This window comes from Phoenix dactylifera, chromosome 11 (assembly GCF_051530095.1).
Source record: "Phoenix dactylifera cultivar Ajwa chromosome 11, Ajwa_hap1_PhDact_Kaust_v1.1, whole genome shotgun sequence".
In the NCBI taxonomy this organism is placed as follows: Eukaryota; Viridiplantae; Streptophyta; class Magnoliopsida; order Arecales; family Arecaceae; genus Phoenix; species Phoenix dactylifera.
Window position 1 is genome coordinate 25,964,072 of NC_143200.1, and position 23,770 is coordinate 25,987,841.

At 36.7% G+C, this 23,770-nt stretch overlaps 1 protein-coding gene across 6 annotated transcripts; it reads right to left on the reverse strand.

Moving 5' to 3' along the window:
- Positions 1-1,000: 1,000 nt before the first annotated feature.
- Positions 1,001-18,736, reverse strand: LOC103702283 (citrate synthase, mitochondrial). 6 transcript variants are annotated; one of them, XM_008784626.6, is made up of 20 exons: positions 18,638-18,736; positions 18,098-18,197; positions 17,905-17,967; positions 17,112-17,153; positions 15,969-16,034; positions 15,767-15,832; positions 15,506-15,619; positions 13,087-13,150; positions 11,554-11,636; positions 8,363-8,412; positions 8,199-8,276; positions 7,552-7,680; positions 7,387-7,429; positions 7,088-7,174; positions 5,930-6,031; positions 5,316-5,423; positions 5,143-5,193; positions 2,074-2,147; positions 1,631-1,682; positions 1,001-1,544 (listed from the first exon to the last, which is right to left on the reverse strand). In XM_008784626.6, exons 2-20 carry the CDS (start codon positions 18,146-18,148, stop codon positions 1,452-1,454), a joined length of 1,416 nt encoding a protein of 471 aa, XP_008782848.3. In that variant the 5' UTR covers positions 18,149-18,197; positions 18,638-18,736; the 3' UTR covers positions 1,001-1,451. The 6 variants fall into 6 exon arrangements, with proteins under 6 accessions (XP_008782848.3, XP_026658477.3, XP_008782847.3 ...); XM_026802676.3 differs by having other exon boundaries at positions 18,098-18,170; positions 18,638-18,730; XM_008784625.4 differs by having other exon boundaries at positions 18,551-18,688.
- Between the last annotated feature and the right edge of the window lie 5,034 nt (positions 18,737-23,770).

A 23,770-nucleotide genomic window follows, 5' to 3' on the forward strand; every position in this document is an offset into this window, starting at 1 on the left:
GTCTACGAAAAGCCGGCCTAAAAGAGGGTTTTCCGGCTCTCCGACGGTTCCACCAAAGTATCATCATTTCACAAGTTGGGAAAGGGAGGACCGGTTTAATACCCTTTTGGCCTTTGCAATGTTTAATGACCCAACCAACGAACAAGGTGCATCGGCAACAAGGAAGCGACATAGGTTAGGTCAATTCCAAACCTAAGATTTTAAAAAATCAATGTGCAACCCAACTTAGTCAACACATCAAGTCACCTAAGTCAACCCATTTTGACCTATCAGATCCAAGTGATCTTAGTCATCCCATTTTCGACCTGTCGCATTGATCATTGTCATCTCTGTCTCTCTAAACTTTTTTGTTTTCTAATTTTATTGAATGCATTCACACCATGAATGATCAATCCACCCTATCAAAAAAAATATTACAATAAAATAAAAAATTAAAAAAATATTTTATTAATATTTTTTTGGACTAAAAGTTTTGCCTGAGTGGTAAATTTTAGGATTTTATATATTTATTTTGTAATTTATCTAATGAGAATTCCAGTTCCATTACTTTTATATAGTTTTATTCTTAAGTTCTTATCAAACCGAAAGCAGCCATGACATGGACCACTTATTATAACATACTCCTTGAAAATAGAGTTAGTAATTTAAAATCAATGATCCATGGAATATGACACCACAAAAATATTTAGAAACCAATATTACATATTTTATCTCCCATATAATCATCAAGTACACATCAAAATAGAGTTAATATAGCATGGTGCTTTATTTACTATAATTAACCATCAATGGCCAATAATTTTAAATCTATCGATGATAATACATAAAGTGAAATTAGCAATTTATATATCATCTTATATATTTTATTATACTAAAACAATGAATACCACTCGTTTTTAAATTAATTTGAAGCATAGATTAATATTCTTTGGTAATATTTATATCTAAAACATATCCAAATGATTTGGATCTTCAATTAGAATGGCCATTAGAGTTAAAATTGTAAAAATTCAAAAATATATTATGCATCGAATGATTCCTTCCAGGAATCGCAAAGGGCTACCACCTAAACTTCCTTCGGGCAGTGTTTCCAACTTCCAAGGGGGCAAAAAAGGAAAACAGTAATAGCAAAAGAATACATTGAATCACTCAACGAGTTCAAACCTCAGGATCACAGGGGAACAAGTTTGATCCAATGGACATTAGATCGACCAAATTGAGCTCAAACTTTCCTCAACTCTCAGGATCCAAGTGGCTATAGCATGAGGTCCAATCAGTGTGACTGGAGATGGATGGCCATCAAAAGTTTTTAACTGCTACATAAGAAAAGAATGCTGCCCAAATTATTCTTTCCGCTTAAACAACAAGGCTCGCCTGTTGTGCCCCCTGTTTCTCTTATTGCACAAGAAAATCAGCGTGGTGAATTATCTCCAATTATGATGCTTATACGCTCAAGCAGCTTTCTTGCAGTAGTTTTCAAGCCATTCCATGGTCACACTCTTTGGCCTCTCGAGCGGTAATCCAAGAGCACGATCCCATATAAGCTGCACCATTAATGGAGGCTTAGAAGATCTCACACAGATAATTAAACAATCACCTGAAGAAAGTAGCAGGAAATGGAGGCACTAACCTGGGAGCTTATCCCTATGCTTCTTGAGACACCAAATAGAACAGTGTAATACCTGCGTATGCCAAAATTTCATTGATTTCGTCAGTCTGCAAGCTCAAGTCAGTAGACTATATGTGCAGTGCAAATTATATGATGCTATGATCAAAGTCCTTGCCAACTAGGCTACAGACTGCCTATTGCAGCATCTGACCGTTTGCCGCGGAACAAAACGTTGAGAAATGAATCTTAGATATTAAAATCAATCCATTATGATATTGATTTAGATAATGTCCTCTTTAACCACCATCTAATTATTCAACATCTCTAGAGTGGGCTATCACCTATTCTGTTGGCAAGTTTCCCACTGGAACATCAACTTTTTAGCATGATACTTTCACTAAAAAGATTTGTCCACAATGAATTGGACCTTGTAGCCCTATGTTAAAGCTGAAAAGACAGCTTACCTTGCTTCAGACAAACCAAAATGGTTCAGCAAGACTCCACTATGAGCATCAACATTGGGCCATGGATTCTTGACCTGCACAAATCTCAAAGAATAAGCATTACTTAACAATATGGTAGAAACTATTACAAACTAGAACTCAAACCAAATCGACAACATCCTAGGCATGTTCAAACTCATGTTTTGCTTGATCAGTTCTGTTAAAATAACACAAGCAGGAGATGAAAAATTTCCAAATGTAATTAAGGTTTATTAATTTAGAAATAGGCGCAATATTACATGAACAGTGCTTTGACGTAGTCATGAGTGTGCAAACTTTGGATCAGAATTTCATTAGCCAATCCTTGTTATTTTGAGATAGTTTTGTTAGGATACAGATATTAAGAAAAGTTTCATTGGGACTTGGTATACAAATATTTAGAAAGAGCATGACTAAATTAACAGGATTTTGCATCATTCAAATCTTAGGACTCTTAAATCCTATTAGTCAAATAGGAGGGATCCAGAATTTTCATCATTCTAAATTTTGCAGCTGATGCTGTTCTAATTCACTAACTTCAAATTTATCATGACCGCAACTGCCAAGTCTACGCGATGTATAAAGGCATCATGCCTAACTCCTGGGCCTGACGAAATTGTTTCAACCCAGACGAACTGAACACAAAGATCATCACAGCCTCCCGTTCATCCTCAGATCCATAGCACCAACAGAATATTGAACAATTAGACTAAATCATATCCTGGGATCACCTAGTTTTAAGAATATCAATTGTTATCTGTTTCTTCATGGTAAGTGCCAGACTTTAACTTTGAAAAAAACGAGAACAAAAAGTAAAACAATGGATCCAATCAGATAGAAAGGATCTACAGCCCTATGTTGCCCTACATGATAATGTTGCTTAAGTGACCTGCAACCATCATTTTGTTATGAGAAGTGGTTTATACTCTTCTTAGAATTTCACCAACTACTAACTTTGTTACCTCGAAAGCTTCACAGTGATAACTAAGTGCCGAACTCATAGGATGGGTACCTTCAGAAGAAATGATTAAACGTTGGAATAGCACACTAAATTAGAAGTGGACTAAATTTTAGAACCCTGAATATAAATTCTCTTACAACAGCTCATAAACTTTGTATACAGAGCACAGAAAGCAGTAGAGAGTTGCAACTGGGCCTCCAGATTTAATATGCCCATAAGTAAATAGAGTAGAAATAGCCACCCATAAGTAAATAGAATAGAAATAGCCACCTAATGATGACAAATAGAGAATACATGCAAGAACAAGAACCAGGTTGACAAATAGCCTGGATAAAATAGTGAGCTCTCTGCACAACACCATCTAATGCAGGCAAGTGAAATGCAATGTTGACTCCATGATAATAGATAATTGCATCTGATACTCATTCACACCCTCAAGAAGGAAGACCAAGATGGCTTTTCACAAATTGAGTACAGAATGTAGTTGCAAATTAATAATATATGCTAACTGTTAATCAGTGAGTACTAGGTAGACTCATCTAAAGTGAGAAAAGCTATCGATCAAATAAACATATCCATAGAAAGTGAGGTGGTTTGTCACCAAATACCAGAACAAGTATAGCAAAAACTAAAAAGAAGCAGAGATAAAAACAGCGACCACTCTGGTAGCCTGCAGCCTATGTACTTTGACACAGTTGAGAAGGATGCATCACTCAAAAAGAACAAAATAAAGGACCAAAGTCATGGGCCTATTATATCGAATGTGATAAACTCCCCACGTCATAAATGTAAAATGGGCAATCCCACATACAGCAATTATTCAAGAATAGTATTAATAAACATGCATGCAAATAAACACACAAGCACACTCAAGGATGCAGCTTAAGCTTATGATCCATCTTAATCCTACTCAACATGATGCCGCATGAACTTATGAGTGATCTTAATGTCTTAATCCTATTGTTTATGAGCTCAATATTTTAGGATCATGCACATCAAGGCAAGAACGAGAATGTAAACCAAGTAGCGACTTGGCTGCCATAAATTAAAATGGAATATGCAAGAAAATCCAGTAGCATTTAAAAGCACAATGAAAATTGAGCCAAGTTGGAGTAGATGAGAAAGGATGAAAAAGGAACAAGACGTAAAAACAGACCAACTGTTATGAAGTAGGCAGTCTGACCCAATATCTCAGACAATTGTCAAGCACTTGCGGTGGCAAAAATTGTGAAGGGATCACAAGTACATCTATTGGGTGGCTTTAAAGAGTTTACCACATCTTAGAAAAAACTGATGATGCATGTACTAAAGCTCTTGAACAAGCTGAGCAACAATGGGCTGAAGAAAACACCTTGGGCCTACCAAAAGTAGTAAAGATGAGGACGTACAAGACACTCCTATCATCATTTCAAGCATGTTTCTTTGTACTTTTTAAAAGATTATACAACAAATGCACTACAGACAGCATGGATGAGATGAGAAGCATGGGGATCATACGTTTTAGCAGAGCATACACGTCTCCTTTCAATTCAGTTAGATGATGAGAACCTCAAGGCAAAGAGTAATGATGCTGATGCAGTAAAATTTGCAATACTAGCTTTAGGGGCTGAGAAATTGAGGAAAATCACGACAACTCATTCTAAACTCCTCCCAACAGTAGAAAACTCTATATATAATCATCACTCCAAGCATTTTTTTCTACATGAACTGATGCTAGAAACATTCCTCGAAGCATCAGACTGTGGCACCAGCTGCAAGAACTAACAACAGTACATGGCATATTTGGCACATTCAACCATAGAGTCGTGTATATAGTCAATATTTCTGTAAGAACTGCACCATCATGGTTCCCGACCACCTGACTTATGTCAATAAGACTTGAATAATCCATAGAGTTACTCTGAAAGATGAGCAAAATGCTACCTAAAAAGAGGTTACCATCTCGGGCTTGAAAGGTTATTCTTTTACCTCAAATTACTAATGACGCTCTACTCATGCCCCCGGACAAATTGATAATGAAAACACAGCTATCTATATATAGTTATCTTTGCACAGCAAAAATGAATAAGCAAGACATCTGACAATGTTACCTTGCCTAGCTGAGTAAGTATCGGAGGAACAACTTCATACAACATTGAAACCTAAAAAGAGAAGTAAAACAAAGGTTATGGAACAATTTTGAAGATAGACATAATATTCGAATTGGATGTTGACCTAGAAAAGGCACAACAGCAATTATATCAGAAGGGTTTATGAAATTAACCAGCTGGAACAATGGATCATCAGGTAAATGCTTCAACGCAAATTCCCTTTGGCATGTATATCTTGGATCCGTTTTACGTAGAACTCCATGCCCATATCCAGGAACAACCTGTAAACAATTTAAAGAGTGAAATGGAAACAAACAATGCTAGCATGAGAATTTCTCTGGTTAGTTTCAAACAGGTATAAAGGATACACTGAAAATATCCTATACATTGGATGACGGTCTTAAAACAACTCACAAGCAGAAGGGCAAGAGTGTTTAGAAACCCCTTCCCAAGAGAAGAGGGTAAATTGATGCAAAAGCATCAGAGATCCTGTATTGAGGGAATAAATGTAGAAAGAAATAATTCACCAGATTTTCTTCATTTCACTTGTATCTACTCAACTTACAATATAACACAAGCCAAACAGATTTTCTTCACAACCCAAGGGTGCAATATCTCCATGTCTTTGTATGGATAGCATCAGAAAAGGAATAACTTCAATCTTACATTAGTACATATTTTCCTTTTTCTATTTTTGTGCATCTATTGCATCGCTAAAAATACTAAACTGCTGCCTTGTTTCTAAGCACGATCAACTACAAACTAGGATGATAAAAGAACGAGTTACCTTGCCACTATTTAAAGTCTTCCAGACATAGTCTTTCAACTGTTCAGTTGTAATGTTTTCTCCACACTCTTCTACCACGGATTTGATCCATAAAAGCACTTCCTGCAGCAGTTAACAGAAAAAACAAAAAAACATGAGACTGTTGTGTTGTACGTCTTCATGACACAGACTGCTGGACTTGTGAATGCTTGAGTAAGATAATCAAAAATAAGCTGGTAGAAATTGAGTAATTAGTCTCTCGAAAAAAAGGAGCTGAGTAATTAGCAGGGGAGAGAAAGAATAGATTGGCATCACTGAAGTCTACCAACTTCCAGACAACAATTGTTTGTGATTTAGCATATATATTTCTCATCAGTATGTTTGACAGAATAAAATGGCAGAGACCCTGCTAATGAGCATTAAAAACTACTAGAATGATATGTGTAGGACAAAATGTACCTGAAAATAGTATAAACAGGGTTTTTGGTAAACCAAAGATGGGAAAATTTGTCATTTTGGCATCCAAAAAGAAATACATCCTGAATGACACAATACCAGGTTTACACTCTTTTCCAAGACATACTGAGATGTATTGATTACTTCTAAAATCATTGCATGACCACGGCTATCACAACAACCTGTACCAACCCATACCAAATGTGCCGTACCGAGATTTGGTTTAGTATATAAGCCGAACCAGTCTGTACTACTGGTCCAAACTAAGCAAAACTACTGTATTGCCTGGTTTCAAGCCTTCAGCCAATACCATGGCTAGGATAGAGAAAAAAATGTTGGAAGACTTTCTCAATGCGGGGTGCGTAGCATACTATACTGACCATACCGTAACAAACTAGTTACTTAATAGTATGATTCCCAGTGCCCAAGGTACGCCATCTTGATACCAGGCTCCGTACCGATGCCACGCTATTACTGTGTCAATATGATATAATATGGAACCAGTTCAGCATACCAAGTGTCAGTACACCCTCCATACCATAAACTGGTACCAAACTGGTATAATATGGTCTGTACCATCCAGTTCGGTACGGTACATCCCGGACCATCTAGTACCAGTTTTGCATACTGTGTTCATGACAATAAGTTTGCTTTTGAAGATCAATTTGTAGATAAAGCGGCAGCAAATAAGAAAAAGAAAAGTGGTGCAAAAGACAACATTACCTGATTAGCCAAACCATGGAGTGGGCCAGCCAAACCGTTAAGTGCAGCTGCAAATGAAAGGTATGGATCTGACAGAGCACTAGCAACCTGAAAATTGAATCAGTGTTTTATCAGCAATTATAGAGAATACTCATGATGCATCATTGGAAATGGAACTGAAAACAATGCCAATGTAGATACGATAGTTAGCTTAAACTGCTAGTGGATACACAAGCTTTATCTTCTTATACTGTCTAATATGGAGTTGCACCGCAGCAAAATAAAACAGAATGAACGATAGAAAATAGAGTCTCATTTACCAGATGAGCAGTATGTGCACTAACATTCCCACCCTCATGGTCACTGCAGAACACATATGTGAATCCAAATGTGGAAAATGGCATTAAGTTTTGGTAATGAAATGTAGGGAAAAAAATTGGGAAAGGTAAGGGGAAGAATAGAGAACATTATAATGGATCGGCCACCTGTGAATTGTCACATAAAGTCTCATCAACTCCAGCATTTTTGGATCATCATATCCCAGCATGTGAGAAAAATTTGCACCATAATCCAGAGAACGATCCGCGGGTATGATTTGTCCCTCCTTGTAAATCCTTCAGCATACAGGAGAACAGTCCATAAACATGCATGCATCACCATAGTCATGATGGCAGATTAAATGCTTCATGCCGGCATTAAGATTTTTTCATAAGAAATGATGTGGCAGACAAGTGGCTTTAAACAAATAAATCTAGAGATATTCATGTGCAAGAAATGAAATATTAGAAAAATGTAATATGTATATGTCTAACAATATTGATGTCTATGGCATGACCAGTTAAATAAGAGACCCATACATGGCATGTAGGGAGCCACCTGTAATAGTGAAACCAAAGTATGATTTTGAATCCTAATTTAATTTATATCAATGCAACAGAAAAAGCTTGTCCCTGGTGGTTATATGAAACAAATAGGTGGAAGATTACAAGTAAACATGAAAAACTTATATGTACTCCGTAAAATTAAATCAAGTTCAAAGATTCTGATTCCCACAGAACTAATCTAGGAAAACATAAGCAGACTGACATTCTGGTATAACTACTAGTTCAGCAAGTCAATAAATAAATACTACCTTCGATAAATAAAAGAAGCCACAACTGGAACTCGTGCAATTAAGTTCATAGAGTCCTCATATGTCGGCTCCCAGAACCTATAAGTAACAATGGCAAATCTTAGGCAAACTCACTGTATTATTGTCAAATAATTTTTTGAAACTATATACTTCAGAAAACTTACTTTGATTTAGATAACCCTTTATCATATGCCTTCTGAAATTCACTTTCAACCTGAAATAGGAGAGAAAGAACCGTCTCAAGGAAACTTCTTCAAATGATATATCTGAAAGATTATAATAAATACAACCTTGATTTTTTTACTTCACTTAAGCATGAGAAAGAAAGGCAACTCTCTTGCACAATATATGCATGTGGCACTAGAGCATTTAGACTGTAGTTTACTTTTATAAGTGATGACTTATGACCATGACTTATGAGCATCACGGCCACTATTGACACAGGAGACAAGAACAACCATGCTATTGAGGTTGAGATGTAGATGCACATGGGCAGGTGATGGCACCCATGTATTGGGTGCCAGCATGTTTTATGTTTTTCTTAATCTTTTTCTGTATACCTGGATTATTCATCAAAAACTTACATTCCATATTCATCAACTACAAAAAATGCATTTTGAATCAGTTTCCATCACAAACCATGCAAAGCATTTAAGAGCACATAAATGGAACATCTGTCATGCATCAGTTAAATAACTAAAAAGATGACTAAAAAGACTAAAAAGATGACTAAAAAGATGACTGGAATTGCCCTAAGGACAGTGGACTTTTGATGTAGGAGAACTAGAAGTAAAGTTCTAATCTTGGGAAAATAAATCAAAATACAGATTATTGGGAAGTTAGGGTTCAGGTTAAACTTGAGATACAGGGGAAACTAGGCTGAGCTGGGCAGAAGCATAGCATGCTCATAGGTCATGTAGATAACTTTTGGGGAACTTGAAAAGATCTATAGCCTCCAACTAGTAATGACACTGAATAGGAAGCAAGAAAAATAATATGGACAAGAGAAGACGGGGGAGAAGAAAACAGGGATGTTAGCTAGTAGCTTCATACCACCATGAATCCAGGGCTCCTGCTAAGTTTACGAGCTAACACTTATTCAGTGGCATTATAGAGAGAAAAGAAACATCTCTTTAATATTAAGAAAATATGGATTTATTGATAGAACTCCCATGTAGAAAGCCACTAAAACCACTTCAAAACACAATCTTGATTGCTTAAACTTCATAACCAAAATTATCAAAAAGTGGAAACTGTAAACAGCAATCCTACACAAGATGGGAGTAAAAAACCTACCAAAGATATTTGAAATTCGAGCTGAAAATTATAATAAATTGAAACATAAATATTTAAAATACAAATTAAATTAGGAGCATTAGTAATTTAAAAAAACATTTGCACAACACTTTGTGGAAGCAGCCAAAAGATAGCTACTTATGTAAATCTACTAACATGATGGTGAGCAGCTATTAGAAGAAAGTTGTACACTTCATTCTACCTTGCAAAGCTAATCCACAATTCCAATCTATATTTGGCCTTGAGTATGATTCATCAAACTTAAAAAAATTCCCATGTCGTGCCCTTAACCTTGATGGTGATCTTTAAAGATATGTTCTACCAATGCACTTAGATTCGACCCTCCAAAATTCCATTTATGTGAAGGTAGGGGTACACATGGGTTTGTCAACCCAAGAATCAAACCGAACTGGCCTTGTTGGGTTGGGTTGGTTCAGGTTCAAAAAGGACAAGGTCAGTGCCTATTCCAATTTTCAGAAACCTGATTAGATCAATTTGAGGTTTGGGTTAAGGGGTTAGATAACCCAGATCCGAACCAACCTGATCCATATATAAACTCACATATGCATACATCCATATCAAGTTATTCTCTAGTATTATATTAATTATAATGGTTAATTTTCATAGTTCTTCACCCATGATTTTGGTTAACTATCGCTTTTTTTTTAATAAAACATTAGTTTATGGTGACTCTAATTTGCAACAGCTTATATTGTAGATACATAAATATTTTGGGTTTTAAAGTTGTAAGATGCTTAGTTGCGAGGACCAGGAGCAACTGCAGGCATGGGTTCTAGAAAATGGTCACTTACAGAAACACTTTTAATAAGGAAGAATTTAGAAAGCAAGTGCGGGTTCAAGATTCCGAGAAGATTCCAAAGTGGGTGCATCACCCTAGGTAGAAGATTACAACTACTATGGTAAAATGAATTTAAATAGATTGTATATTAATCTTTGTAAGCCACCTCTCATTGTTAATTTATTTCATTAAGTTTATTTGCTGAATTTTTGCATAATTGTTAGGTAATCCCAGAACCGATCGAACCGACCTGATCTTAATTGGGCTGGGTTGTGTTGGTTCCACTATCGATTGATTCCGTTCTGGTTCCAAAAATTAATAACCAATTGGGATTGGGGCGGTTCTGAATTAGCCTCCAACATAAACTGACCGACCCATGTGCAACCCTATGTGAAGCCATCTAGAATATTGGGTAACATAGACACTTTTTGGTATATGGAAGAAATAGATTCATCGGAAATTCATTATTATCTGAAATTCATTATTAGCTGAAGTCATGACATTAGATTTAAAGAACAATAGCTTTGACCAATTTACTATGGAACGGTACTTTACTGAAGCTATATAATCAAACTAAAGAAAATGAAATGCTTGTCACGGTTTGGTTGCTTCCCAATTTATTTCAATTGCAAAAACATACTTACTGAAGGTTTTATCAGATTTCCAGTGGAATAAATTATAGAAAGGCTAAAGGTGTGACGTATGTCATGTTTTTTTAGTTGATAAGGTATTTGTATTTAAATCGACAAGAGACCAAAAAATATTGGAAGAGTCTCATAAATTGCATAAGAGAATTTAAAGCAGATCATGCATCAATTTTTTTCTGCTTTTGGTTAAAAAGATTCTCATCAGTGTATAAGGAGAAAACATCATGGCCAGCATTATTTCAGGCAACTAGGCTATGAAGATTTGAGCTAATTTCACAACATTCTTGCACATATTATATGCTGTGAATCTTATGTAGTATTCATGCAAGTATTCTGGTAGGTTTTTATTTTTCTATAATCTTTCTTCCTTGCTTGCAGCTACATTGACGTCTTTATTTATATGTTTATGTTTACTAATAATATATATTCCATGATGTCAACGCTTATGGGTCCAAACTCCCACAAAGCAGCTAGGCACATTAATGTATACAGACATGCCTACAGATAATGAGAGAGAAATATCTCGAGAATGATTATCTTATCTGAATTAATATATTCACATATAAGAAGCCAACAGCATAAATCAAAATGATGATACAGGAGTAGAAATTACCTGCAGTGCCATAACACCAGTGGTAAACTGTGTCATTGGATGAGCTGTTGCCGGAAGAGCATTGATTGCCTTGTAAACATGATCTGCATCAATAGTCCAATATTAACATTTCCCTAACATGATCAGAACAATGGCAGCATCACGTTTGATGCTAGTGCATTTTAACGAATGTGACGTGATTGAGGATGCAAGTCAAATAAGTCAAGGAATATGTGGGCAAACTATTTCACAGGGAAATGAACTTTTTCTAGCAAATCTTTAGAACTTAAATTTAAAAAAAAACAGACGGCTTCGGCGTCATTTGCCATTATTTTCATTTTTTCGGTTTTCAAAAATAAAATAGAAATTCTATTTCTGTTTTTAAAGTTTTTTAAAAAAATAAACATGTAGTGATGGCGGCAACGACAATGGCAGAGGTAGTGTGGTGGCAGCAATGGCGACGATGGCAGCACCAGTATGACGGAGGAGGTAACAAGGATGGCAACAACATTATGAAGAAGGCGACAACAATGATGGTAGCAACGGTGGCGGTGGCGGCGACAGTGGAGATGACAGCTATGGTGGCAGCAAAGTTGAGGGGAGTGATGGTGGTGGCACTGTCGATGGTGATAGTAAAATATATGATTTCTTATTTTTGAAATTATTGAAAGTAAATATTTCTTACTTCGAATTTTTCTAGAAATAATAAAATAACTTTTAAAAAATACAAAATAAAAACAATAGCACCAAAACATGTTTTTTCTCAATTTCTGTGTTTTTTGTTTTTTAAAGTATAGAACAAGAAATAAAGTGACACCAAACGAGTTTTTTTTTTTGACAAAAATGGTAGCTGGTAGTTTGGTTTCATGACCGCAGCAGTTCGGTTACATTAGAGCAGTAGGGAATACTACCACTTCTAAATAACACTATCTAGAGTGCAAATTGCATGGTACTGCAATAATGTAGTGAAACAGGTATATTTTGTCTTTCTGAAAACATCATACTTTACATGTATGCATGTCCGGAACGTTACCAACTGTAAGTGATCACTCCTTGATGTAAAAAAACTGATTAGCCTTTCCCATGCACTTTCCAATAGCAATTATACACAAGCTACATTGTAGAGATATTTGAGCACTGAATACTTCACAAATTTTTGCATGGTGATATATTGATAATTGAGCTTGAATAACCAACAAAATTTACATCAGAGCATCACAATGTGATCTAACATTTCATCTAGCAAATAGTAATCTAGTGAGTGGAAAAGAAAAATAGGATACAGTATATTGTTTAACCTTATAATGTAATATTTTTTTCAATTTTTCCCTTTTCAGTCAAAATCTTAGAACCAGGACATAAAAATTTTGAATGCATAATGCCATTATGAATGCATGACCTATGCATGTTCGCGCTATTGACACATCATAAGATATCATGAATATAGTTGCTTATAATGAACCACATAGCTGCATGAATAATTAATTTTTATGTGTATCAAGTAATGTGCAGAATTTACAAGCAATCCATAAATAACTTGGTTGACAAAAAAACCTGGAACTTTTGAGCGACTGTGCAGTTCTTTTGATAGTGCATCAACTTGTTCTTTGCTTGGCACCTACAGGAAAGAAGAAGAAGAAATTAGTCCTGAATAATAAAATGTAGTATGAGCCAACATTCAACTTTTTCACAAATAAATGATACACTGAAAAAAGGGACACTCAAGGATAGAGTACGAGCAGATTTATGTGATATGCAATCAAACTCTATCACACTCGTGAATATTAAATGTAGACAGAAAGTGAAATGGGGCAACCGGATTGTACAGATCCAGCAAGTGTTGTTTTACAGAATGAAAAAACATAATGCTACAGGTCATGTTTTTGGTTTGATTCGATCAAATATATCCTTTTTGCCTATTTTTATAATATTTTCTGTTTTCCCTCTCTTATTTTTGTTGATGGGGAGTGACTAGCCTCTTTTCCTGATTGGTAAGAGTGCAAACATAGTTTTACCACCATGATAATAAAAGACATGTTCCCCAATCAATCCAGAAACAGTGCACTTTCCTTGTACAAGAAATAAGTCATCATTTCAGCTCCTTTAAATACATGGCCTTTAAGAATTACAATACAAATGCGAAAAATTTTCTTTCCCACGATCTCTATGCCACTACATCTAATATATAGCATATCTTAGGATACCTTGCAAGACTTTGAAGGAAAAAAAAGAAGCACTACAGCTCTCAACCTGGAAACTAAGCAATCCAAAAAAAAAGAGAATCAGCTATTGCTTTCCCCAATATCCATTCTACATTGTCCTTCAATAGTTCACATCATTAATCTCACCAGCAACATAATTTGAACAGTCCAGAATGTTATCAGCCTACCTATTGCCTTAGAGCCTAAGTTCTTACTTGTCCTCCTATTGACAACTCAACTGAATTAATCAGAAACAACCCCAATGAAAACATGGACCCAAAAAAAAGCCAAAAAAAACAAAAGAAAACAAGTATATACCCACCATGATACTAGCCTATCATATATACTTGTTTCATCTTTTTCACTAACTTCAGAAAGCATCCGTAGTCTTTTGAGTCCAACAAAAAGAAACCATTATATTGACCTAGAACATATAGAAAACCATACACTCATAGCTCAATAACATTCCTCTAAAGGTCAATCCCTCTACAGTTTGCACTTACCACTAACTCCAAAAGTTAACAAAGATCTCATGCTTATCATATCTTCAAAATCAAATGTTAGTCCCTTAAATAAACAGTTCTACCAGCCTTTCCCAACAAAACAATTTTAAGTTCTAAAAGTATAGCCATCAAATATCACCAACATAAGCAAGCAGAATTCTTCCCTCTTTTCAGATACTACATTTCTACAACCATAATAGTTCCAGGAAGTCCCTGTAGCACATCTGTACCAAGCAAGCAAGTGGAAAAATCTTTTTGAATCTTTGAAATCGCAATGTAACAAGAATTGTTCATTCTTCATATTAAAAAAAATTGACAAAAAAGACATTATGGCAAATCAAGGATGCAGATGACTATTTTATCAAACAGGTTGAGAATCCATAAATTTTGTTTTACAGGTAAAATATGATATCATTGGACAAATAAATTCTTGATAATATATTTGAAGTCTACGATGGCTGACACATATTTTAAGTTTGCAACACAATCATGACTACTACTGCTGGATGTAACAATTTTTTACTTCAGGCTGATGTCCCTGCTATTATATGGCACTACCAATTATAGGAGGTTACCATGTTCATCTCTACTGTTAACAGACAGAAGAGTACATCAACTAAATCATAACAACTGAGGTCGAATTTGACTTGTCAACCCATATATCTCCTAATGACAACCTCAGATTACTACACGAGGATACGGGGGTCTGCTACAAAGCAAAGTGATGTTGTTGAGTACCAACATGATCACAGATGTGCTGATATTTCTGAATAAAGCAGCAAACCGATGTTGTTGAGTACCAACTTGATCACAGATGTGCTAACATTTCTAAATAAAACACACATCCTGGAATCAAGATCAATCAGCAAACATCAATAGAATACCAGCTACAGTTTTTATCCATTAGCCAGATGGAAGCATTCAACATCATAAGGAAGTCATGCCAGATAGTAATGGAAGAAAGACCTACCAAGTGACAAATCTGGAAAATCATGGAACATTTGCATTAACATGACAGAATTTTTATCTACATTCATAGAAATGCCTGCAAAAAGTCTATCCCTAATAAAACCATTCTTTGAAAGCAAATCCATTAAGAACCAAAGCCCTATATTTCTTTTTCTCCTATTCAGTATTTTCCATAAATCCTTTTATGACACTCTTGAATACTCTCCAATTGAAGAAGGCACGAGTCATGAAAATCTTTTAGACAAGCTTCAAGGGAGCGGTAAAGATATTGCTATACAGATAAACAAACAAAATGATCACCTTGCCAGTCAAAAGAAGCCACAGAAGACCCTCAGGCAAAGGCTCCCCCCCAGGACTCGCAGCAGGCAGCAGTTTCTGACATTCAGGAATAGAGAGGCCCCTAAACCGAATGCCCTGAAAACCAAAGAATCGATTGTGTCAAGTTACCAACTTTTGGCCAGATCACAAAGCTTTTAAGAGAAAAATGTATCATCAAGCCAGAATCAAATTAAGCTGTGATTATGTATCATATGGCATGTAGAATAAAGCAGGAAAATGCACCTCATCTGGATCAAGTAAAGATGTCTCCCATAGCAAACCAGTCATTCCTCTCATTCCACCAATAACCTAGGAAAAAGCAAGTTAGGATCCAAGAAATTAGTTATACAATTATAATATATGGATTATTACATACTCCTAAGATAAAGTCAACAACTCAACACACTAAAGAATGATAATCAATTGTAAGCATATAGAGATATACCATATCAACAGTGATATTTCCGAGTTGAACTTTTCCATTTTCTGCTTTCAGTTTCTTCAAGCGCTCCTGTAACACAGTAAGATATCTAACTATAGAAAGTTCACTAGAGAATCTATATATCTGAATAGCATGAAGCATAACCCATGATATGGTTACTTTGATCTCAAGGAGTTTTCTCATTCATTGTGGAAATACATAGATATTACAACTGGCCAATATCCATGGGCTGTACGTGTTATAATGTCCGCAAGAATATGGGCTCAACAAGTATGCTCCGATGATAATTAGAGGGAAGCAGCATATACCAAAAATACAGACCACGGGCATATACAAGAACACGACATGGCCATGGCTTATGACATCCTTTATGACGCCAAAGTAATTTTGAAAACACACGTGTTACTGCCTACCATGCAGATTAGTACCGCAATGATGATCATGGGCATACTCAAAAGATAACCAAAGATGTGCTTGGAAGATTTTCTTTTTGTATTGTCCATAATCTAAACTTTTTAGTAGCTTCTTTTAAATAAAAAAGAATGTTTGAAACCACAAAATCAGATGTTTGACAACCATGTAAGAAAACCTCATAGACACAACTTGTTGCTTCTGACAAATACTTACAACAGTTATGAGATACACTATCTGCAACGCTGCATAAATGTGAGGAGAAACCAATAGAACATATATAAATTATTTATATCATGTTGGTAAATCCAGAATATTCATCAATTAACACCCCACCCTATGCTAAACTAATATTATAGGACAAGCAAAGCATATATCTTTGTCATGGCATAGGCACAATACCAATTCAAGTCATAGTACGCGACACATTGAAGATTAATATCAGTAACAGAACTTTTCTAAATCATGTCAGATGATAAGGTATGATGCAACACACTGAACATTTAATATCTGTAACAGAACTTTTCTAAATCATGTCAGATGATAAGGTATGATGCAACACACTGAACATTTAATATCTGTAACAGAACTTTTCTAAATCGTGCCAGATGATAAGTTATGATATCGGCATCAAAATGAGAATGATACAGACAACAGTATTGGGTAAAGTTTAAATCAGAATAGAAGGTAAGAAACTAAAAATAATTAATCATGAAGAAACTTCAAGAAGAAGACCTGTTGCTCCGGAATCAAATCCTTCAACTGAGAATGAAGATCCTGCAAATTACAAAACATGAATCAGATCATAAATCATTACATCAAATGGATACAATCATCCCAATGAAGACAATAGAGCATTTTACAGCATAAGAAGAGATAATTAAGAAATGAACTCCCAAATCCAAAAATCAGCATAACAACAAAAGTAATTTAAGATATATAAGAATACAAGTTGTTGAACTGTGTTGATCTGCTACTAGAGGCTGCATAACAATGAAATTAGAAGAGAGAGAGGAACTCGATGACCTAGTTCGAACACATTTAATGAACAAATAAGCCAACTATGAGCTATCTGGAAGAGCATTTGGTTTCCGATGTAGGCTGCAAAACAGTGTCAAACTATGTAATAGTTTAGACAGGTCCCACAAGGAATTAGCATAGCATATATTGGCAGCTCGACACAAAAGAGCAGTGACATAAAGGTATGCAACTAGCCAATCTATCTTCAAGGCACATCAGTCTCCCATACACATAATACTTGTGTCATTATTTCATTTGATGATATACAAATTAGGCATGTACATCATATCCACTTAGATACATCATTTCCAAAAAAAGGAAAAAAATAAAGAAAAATGATTCCCATACTATGAACTCAAATACCATCACAATAGAAGGATTGGTCCTCGTCTCAAAGCTCTTTGCTACCAAAACAAGATAAAACAAACCATCGTGCAGGAGCAAAAGCAATTCATCTCAGAAATAGGAACTTCGATCATATTCAATAGAAAAAATTGATTAAACTCACAAGATCTGCAGCGCTCTGGGTTTGAAACCACCGCGCAGAAGCCAGTGAAGTAGACTGCTGGGCCTGGAATCAAAACCACCAAGAATCACACAAAAACAACAGAGCAAGATAATCAATCAAATAATAATCAAGATGCAAAAATCATCTATATGCCACAATTTCCAGTCAATCAAGATGAAACCAGAATACTTACAAGACGAGAACGGAGCTTCGAGAGCACCGCAACACTTCTGAAGAAAACCATGGCTCCAAGATATCCTCAGAATCTTGAACACATCATAAAAAAGAACAATCTACGAGATAAGAATCCTCGTCACAATCTATGAGATAAGAATCTTCGTCACAATCTATGAGATTCAGCATTGAACTATTCAAGAATCTTCGTCTTTCTTTAGAGACAACAAAAATCAAGAACTCGAGCTGCGCCCAAGAGGAAAAAACCAAAAGAAAAAGTAACAGATGCGTCTGCTACGAGAAATTTAGGTACATATGGAGGTGAGAACGAAATCCGGAAGCCGATCTAGGGATAGGGTTTCAACGAATGCTCTCCAATATTCTTGATTATTGGGGGGGGAAGAAAAATCGCAAAATAATAGAAAAGAGAGATCACTACATCGTACTAAAAATCAGAAGAAAAAAAAAATACCCAGCTAAAAGTAGGTCGAAACGAGATCGATCGAGGGAGAGGAAGAGACGAAGAAGGTAGACGAAGAAGGCAGACGAGAAGTATTACCTCTCAGAAAGTTCATTTTTATACGATGGGGTGATACTATATGGAAAGTCTGCCTACACTTTTCGTCCCTTCGCCGTAAATACCCCTCCTGGCTCCATGGGAGTTGACTAGATTAGTTCTCCTTCCTTAAATACCCCTCCAGAAGACAGATGTTGCCGCCTGATATAGATCCAACGGCTATACCGGGTGATGGAAAGTGCTACGCGATCCTAGCCGTCTGATTAGGTAAGAATTAGCGGATTAGCCAGGTTGCCCGGCCGGGGATTCAAGCGGCGCGTGCGTAGACCCGACGCCATCGGAACGGACCGGTTTATTTGTTTTAGAAAGAGCGAATGAGAATTATGCGCCGAGGAATTGCTGTCGAATCGAGGAAGTAGATTGACGGTCCAGTGGGCCAAGATCCGACCGAACCCGTTTTGCAGGCCGGTCCACGATCCACGGGTTGAACTAGAATTCAAACGCCGTTAGGGACGGCTGCCGCCGCGGGCCGCCGCAAATCAGAGGAGAGAATTGGAACGGAAAAGTTAGAGAGAACGGCAAAGAAAAAGGTCGAGCTGCCTGCTTTATTGGAAATGAAATGCCGTTTTGATTAAAAATAAAAAAGATCAAACTGTTTAAGGAATAAAAAAAAAATTAAAGATCCAGGACCTTTCCTTGGATAAAAAAGTTAGAAGCGACGTGCCATGACGCCACACGGTTCCCCCGTGCGAAGCAAGTCACTGATCGGCCGTCCACTTTTTGAAGTTCATAGATTTGTTTCTAAAAAGCCTAAACAGCATCAGTTCTAGAAGCTCAAATCCTAAGATGTCAGTTATATATTGAACTAACTTCTTATTATAAAAATACTAGCTCAAATCTAAATCAATTTATTATATTATATATTTTTTATAAATTTAAAAAAATAATTATGTATTTTAGAGATCAGATGTATTACAAATTAAAGTTTGTGAGATAATTTTATACTCTACAATCTCTAATTTTTTTACAATATAATTTTTTGCATTATTTATGCTCTTGTTATTTTTTTGTTATTTTCTTATTTAATCTTTTAGAAAAGAACCTAACAAGACCCTAAAATTTATTAAAAAATAAAAAAGTAAAGAAAAAATTGAAGGAAAGAAGTTGAAAAGGATAAAAAATCAATGGAGAAAAGAGAAGGAAAGAGAAGAAAAAAAAGAAAAGAGCAAAAGAATAAAAGAAAGAAGGAATAAAAAAAGAAATGAAAAATAAAAGAGAGAAAAAATAATTAAAAAAAAGAACGGTGGGAAAAAATTAAAAAAGGAACAGAGAAAGAAAGAAATATTAAACAGGGAAAGGAATAAATAAATAAACAAAATAATTGATAAGTGCTAAATAATGCATAAATTAATATCTTATTCATAGCACTTATCATTATTTTAATTGACATATTTGGTCAAGTTAACCATAAAAGATGTGCTACCCTCATCATTGCATTTTAATAATTATAAGAGGTGATTCGAGTTGATTTAATTATTTAATGATTAAGTCTAATGTGTGCAGGTCACGTCTGCAGCTGAACCTGTGCTTAGTAATTAATGCTCCAAGTTTGATCCCAGCTGTCCCATGTTGATCTCCCAATATCTTAGCTCACAGATCCGTTTCATTACTCTCCCAACTTCCTTATTTCTTTCAACATTGGGCTCAACAACCGACTCCCTTATTCCTTCCAAACCAAGTCCCTTCCCCATTTAAAAATAAAAAAATAAATAACACTCCAGCCTTCATTCGGACCCAAAACGGGACTAAGGAACATAACCACAACCCAGCATCCTCTTCCTTCGGGATAAAGCTCTAGCTCATCCCATCTTTTCCGTGATCACTTCCCAGCTCAGTCCTCCCGTATTTTCACGTCTAATCCTCCTAGCGGAACAACCTTGCATCCTTATCCCCTGTTTTGGAACAGAGTAACAGCCTATCCACGCTCATTTCAGCCGAGAACCTCTCACGTCCAAGCTTCCGTTTCTCTTCCAAAGAACAAACCCACCGATCCTCATCTTCTTCCGTGATTCACCCTAATCTACTCTCAACTGTGAGCAACATCCCTTCCGCATACAAAGCCCCAACGCATCTTCTCGTTGCTCCATTTCTTCCGGATCGATCCCAACTCCCCATCCGCGATCATCTCCCAGCATTTGTTAGCAACCCGAGCTTCACGTTTCTCCCTCCCGTTTGCGGATCAAGCCAGCCTCCATCTCTCTCCGCGTCTGGAAGCTAACAGCTCCACACTGATTCTCCATGAATCACGGATCCGATTCCATCATCCCAACTCCTCTGTTATCAGCCGAACTCCCATCCTCATACCGTTCAACAACCGAGATCCCAAAACCAAGCACAGCTCCCAGCTCACCAAACCAACCGAGTTCCGAAATCCTTTCAAACGCTCATGAGATAAGATCAAATCCCATGCATCATCCTCCCCTGTTTCAGCAACAAAACAAAGCCAACGGCAGCATCCACCGAATCTCCCGCGTCTGCAGTTCAAGGGATCAACTCCCAGTTCTTCCCAGCATCCGCAATACAAGGTTCATCAGCTATATTCCGTTCCCAACCTCTTCATCTCCGCTAGATCTCCTCCCAGCTTCCGCTAGATCCCGTTCGACAACCACCCACGGATAGCTCCTTCCGAACTCCCCTGCATTCACGAGATCCAAACAGAGTCATCCTCATCCCGCTATCAGCCGTGTCCACCGTTCACAGCTCCGAGATCTTCTCCAAATCCCAGCGTCTTATTTCCTTCCGCGTCCGAGATTTTCTCCGCTGCATCCCAACGCAGATGAGCTCGGATCGGATTGATCCCAATCATCTGCGGTTCATCTCCCAGCCATCAACCGAATCCAAACCCCCAGCCGCGTTCTCCTCTTCTGAACCAAGCTAACCTTCTTTTGGATTAACCCCAACGTCCCATGATCCTCTCCGAGTCTCCTGCTCCCAGCCGAACAGAGCCACGTCGCCAGCCGCGTCCGAGATCCTCTCAGTCCACGTCCTCGCCATCCGAGCTCCAAGCAACCTCCTGCGACTTTGGCGGGATTCATCCTCATCTCAACCGAGAAGAGAGAAGGAGGGAGAGCCTATATAAAGAAGAGTTCTTCTCTTTCGGAGGCATGAATTCCCTCGCAGGCCGAGTCTAGAGAAATAAAAAAATAAGGAGGAGAGAAAGGGAGGAAGGAATCAGAAAAGAGAAGAAAGGGATGGGAGCCTGCTGCTGTGCTGCTGCTGCCACCCACAACGCCATGCAGGGCTGATCTCCTCTTTAGGGCCGGATGTAGCCCTAACAAAGGGCCAAGGATTTTTATATTTTGATTTCTATTCTTGGAGTTGTATAAACTTTATTCTGCTTCTAATGAATATTTTATTTCATCTCATATTTAATTTCTGTGATTTTAAATATGATGTTTATACAACTGTTCTTCATGATCACTAAGTAAATATAAGATAGTCCATGCTTAGGGAAGATGCGATGTGCTGCCACCTTAGATTAGGGTAGACATTTCATGCCAACCGAAGATGGATTATGCCCAAATTACTTTTGTGAATTTTTATTTAAATGCTTATTAGGCTTGTAGCCAATTTGCATGTTTATCCAAGAATAAATTAAAATATAAATAACCCTTGTTCCGATATTAGTGGTGAATTCCTTGCCCTAGGTTCTCCCAAACTGATATCTTTTTAATTGCATTTTGCTTTATTAAAATTCCTTAGTTTAATTTTCTTCACCAACTCTTCCTTTTTAAATATTTTATTTTTTTTTAAAAGAAAAACAACTGTACCCCAATCCCTGTGGATCGATACCCGTAATCACTATCCTACTAGATACGTGCTATTGCGTGGTCTTTAAAGTTGACTATCAATTTTTGGCGCCGTTGCCGGGGATTGGTAGCATAGTTGTTTTCCTTTTTATTAAAAAAAAAATTCAAAAAATTTTCGAAAAATAAAAAAATAATAAAATAAAAATGGTTTCTATTTTTACTTTCCTTATCTCATTCTCCTCTCTTACTAATTTTTGATTTTTATTTGATCAGGAATCGAAGAAGAAATTTGGGACAATCAAAAAGAGAACTGCTAGAAAAGGAAGGCTGTAGAGGTTTGCTTTAAAGTAAAAAAAAATTGCTGGGGAAATTTCCTTTGGTAACATCTAAACCTTTCTTATTTAAATTTTCTTGAGTGGTGATTGTTTGATTTTAAATTCAGCAAAAGTGTGAATGCATGCCTGATACACATACACCAATTAATTCGCACATAGTAAGGGCAATCACCCCAACAAGATAAGAACTGGATTTCATCACCAGATTCTTGCCCAAATTAGGTGAATCAATTCTCACATAGCTATCACGTTAATTAAAATCAATTAGACGTTGGCCCTTAGGGACATTCGAGCTCAATAGGATGAAGATCACCGAAAGTTGCACCAATTTCGCTCTGTGGCTTAGTTGATGTCTAGGCAAGCTTTGTCCCTTTAAGGGAGACAGTTCATCTGTTCGAGGCAAGTGGTTTTTAAGTGGGACCTTTGCAAAGCATCGTGACCCCCCCACTTACCTGGGAGCTTACCTGGTCAGCTCAGTCATTAGACCGGATTGGAGGCTTAGGTGCCATCTTCAAACCAGTTAGGAGCTGTCTAGTGATTTTAGGGTGAACTTAAGGAATTGATGTATTTTTCTTTTTAGTGCATGCTTGACTGTATTTGACTAATCAGATGAGTCTTAGTGTATGCTAGGGTGTCGTTCCAGGTCTCCTGAATTAATACCTTTTGACCCTGAAATAGAGCGTTCTATTAGGACCCTTCGAGCTAAAATCCGCACTTATAAAACCCTAGGATCTGCTTCACCTATCAAGATGGCTGAAGAACAACCCAAACTCCTAAAGGAGTACTTCACTCCTTCTATTTATACCTCTCCATTTTGTGTTCGACTACCTGATACCACCGCTGCTGCATATTTTGAAATTAAGTCTAGTGTCATCCAAATGCTTCCCTCTTTTTATGGACTTAACAATGAAGACCCATATAAACATTTGGATGAGTTCCTTGAGATCTGCACTACTGTCAAAATTCAGAACTTCACTGATGATGCTCTGAAACTTAGGCTGTTTCCTTTTTTCCTTAAGGATAGAGCTAAA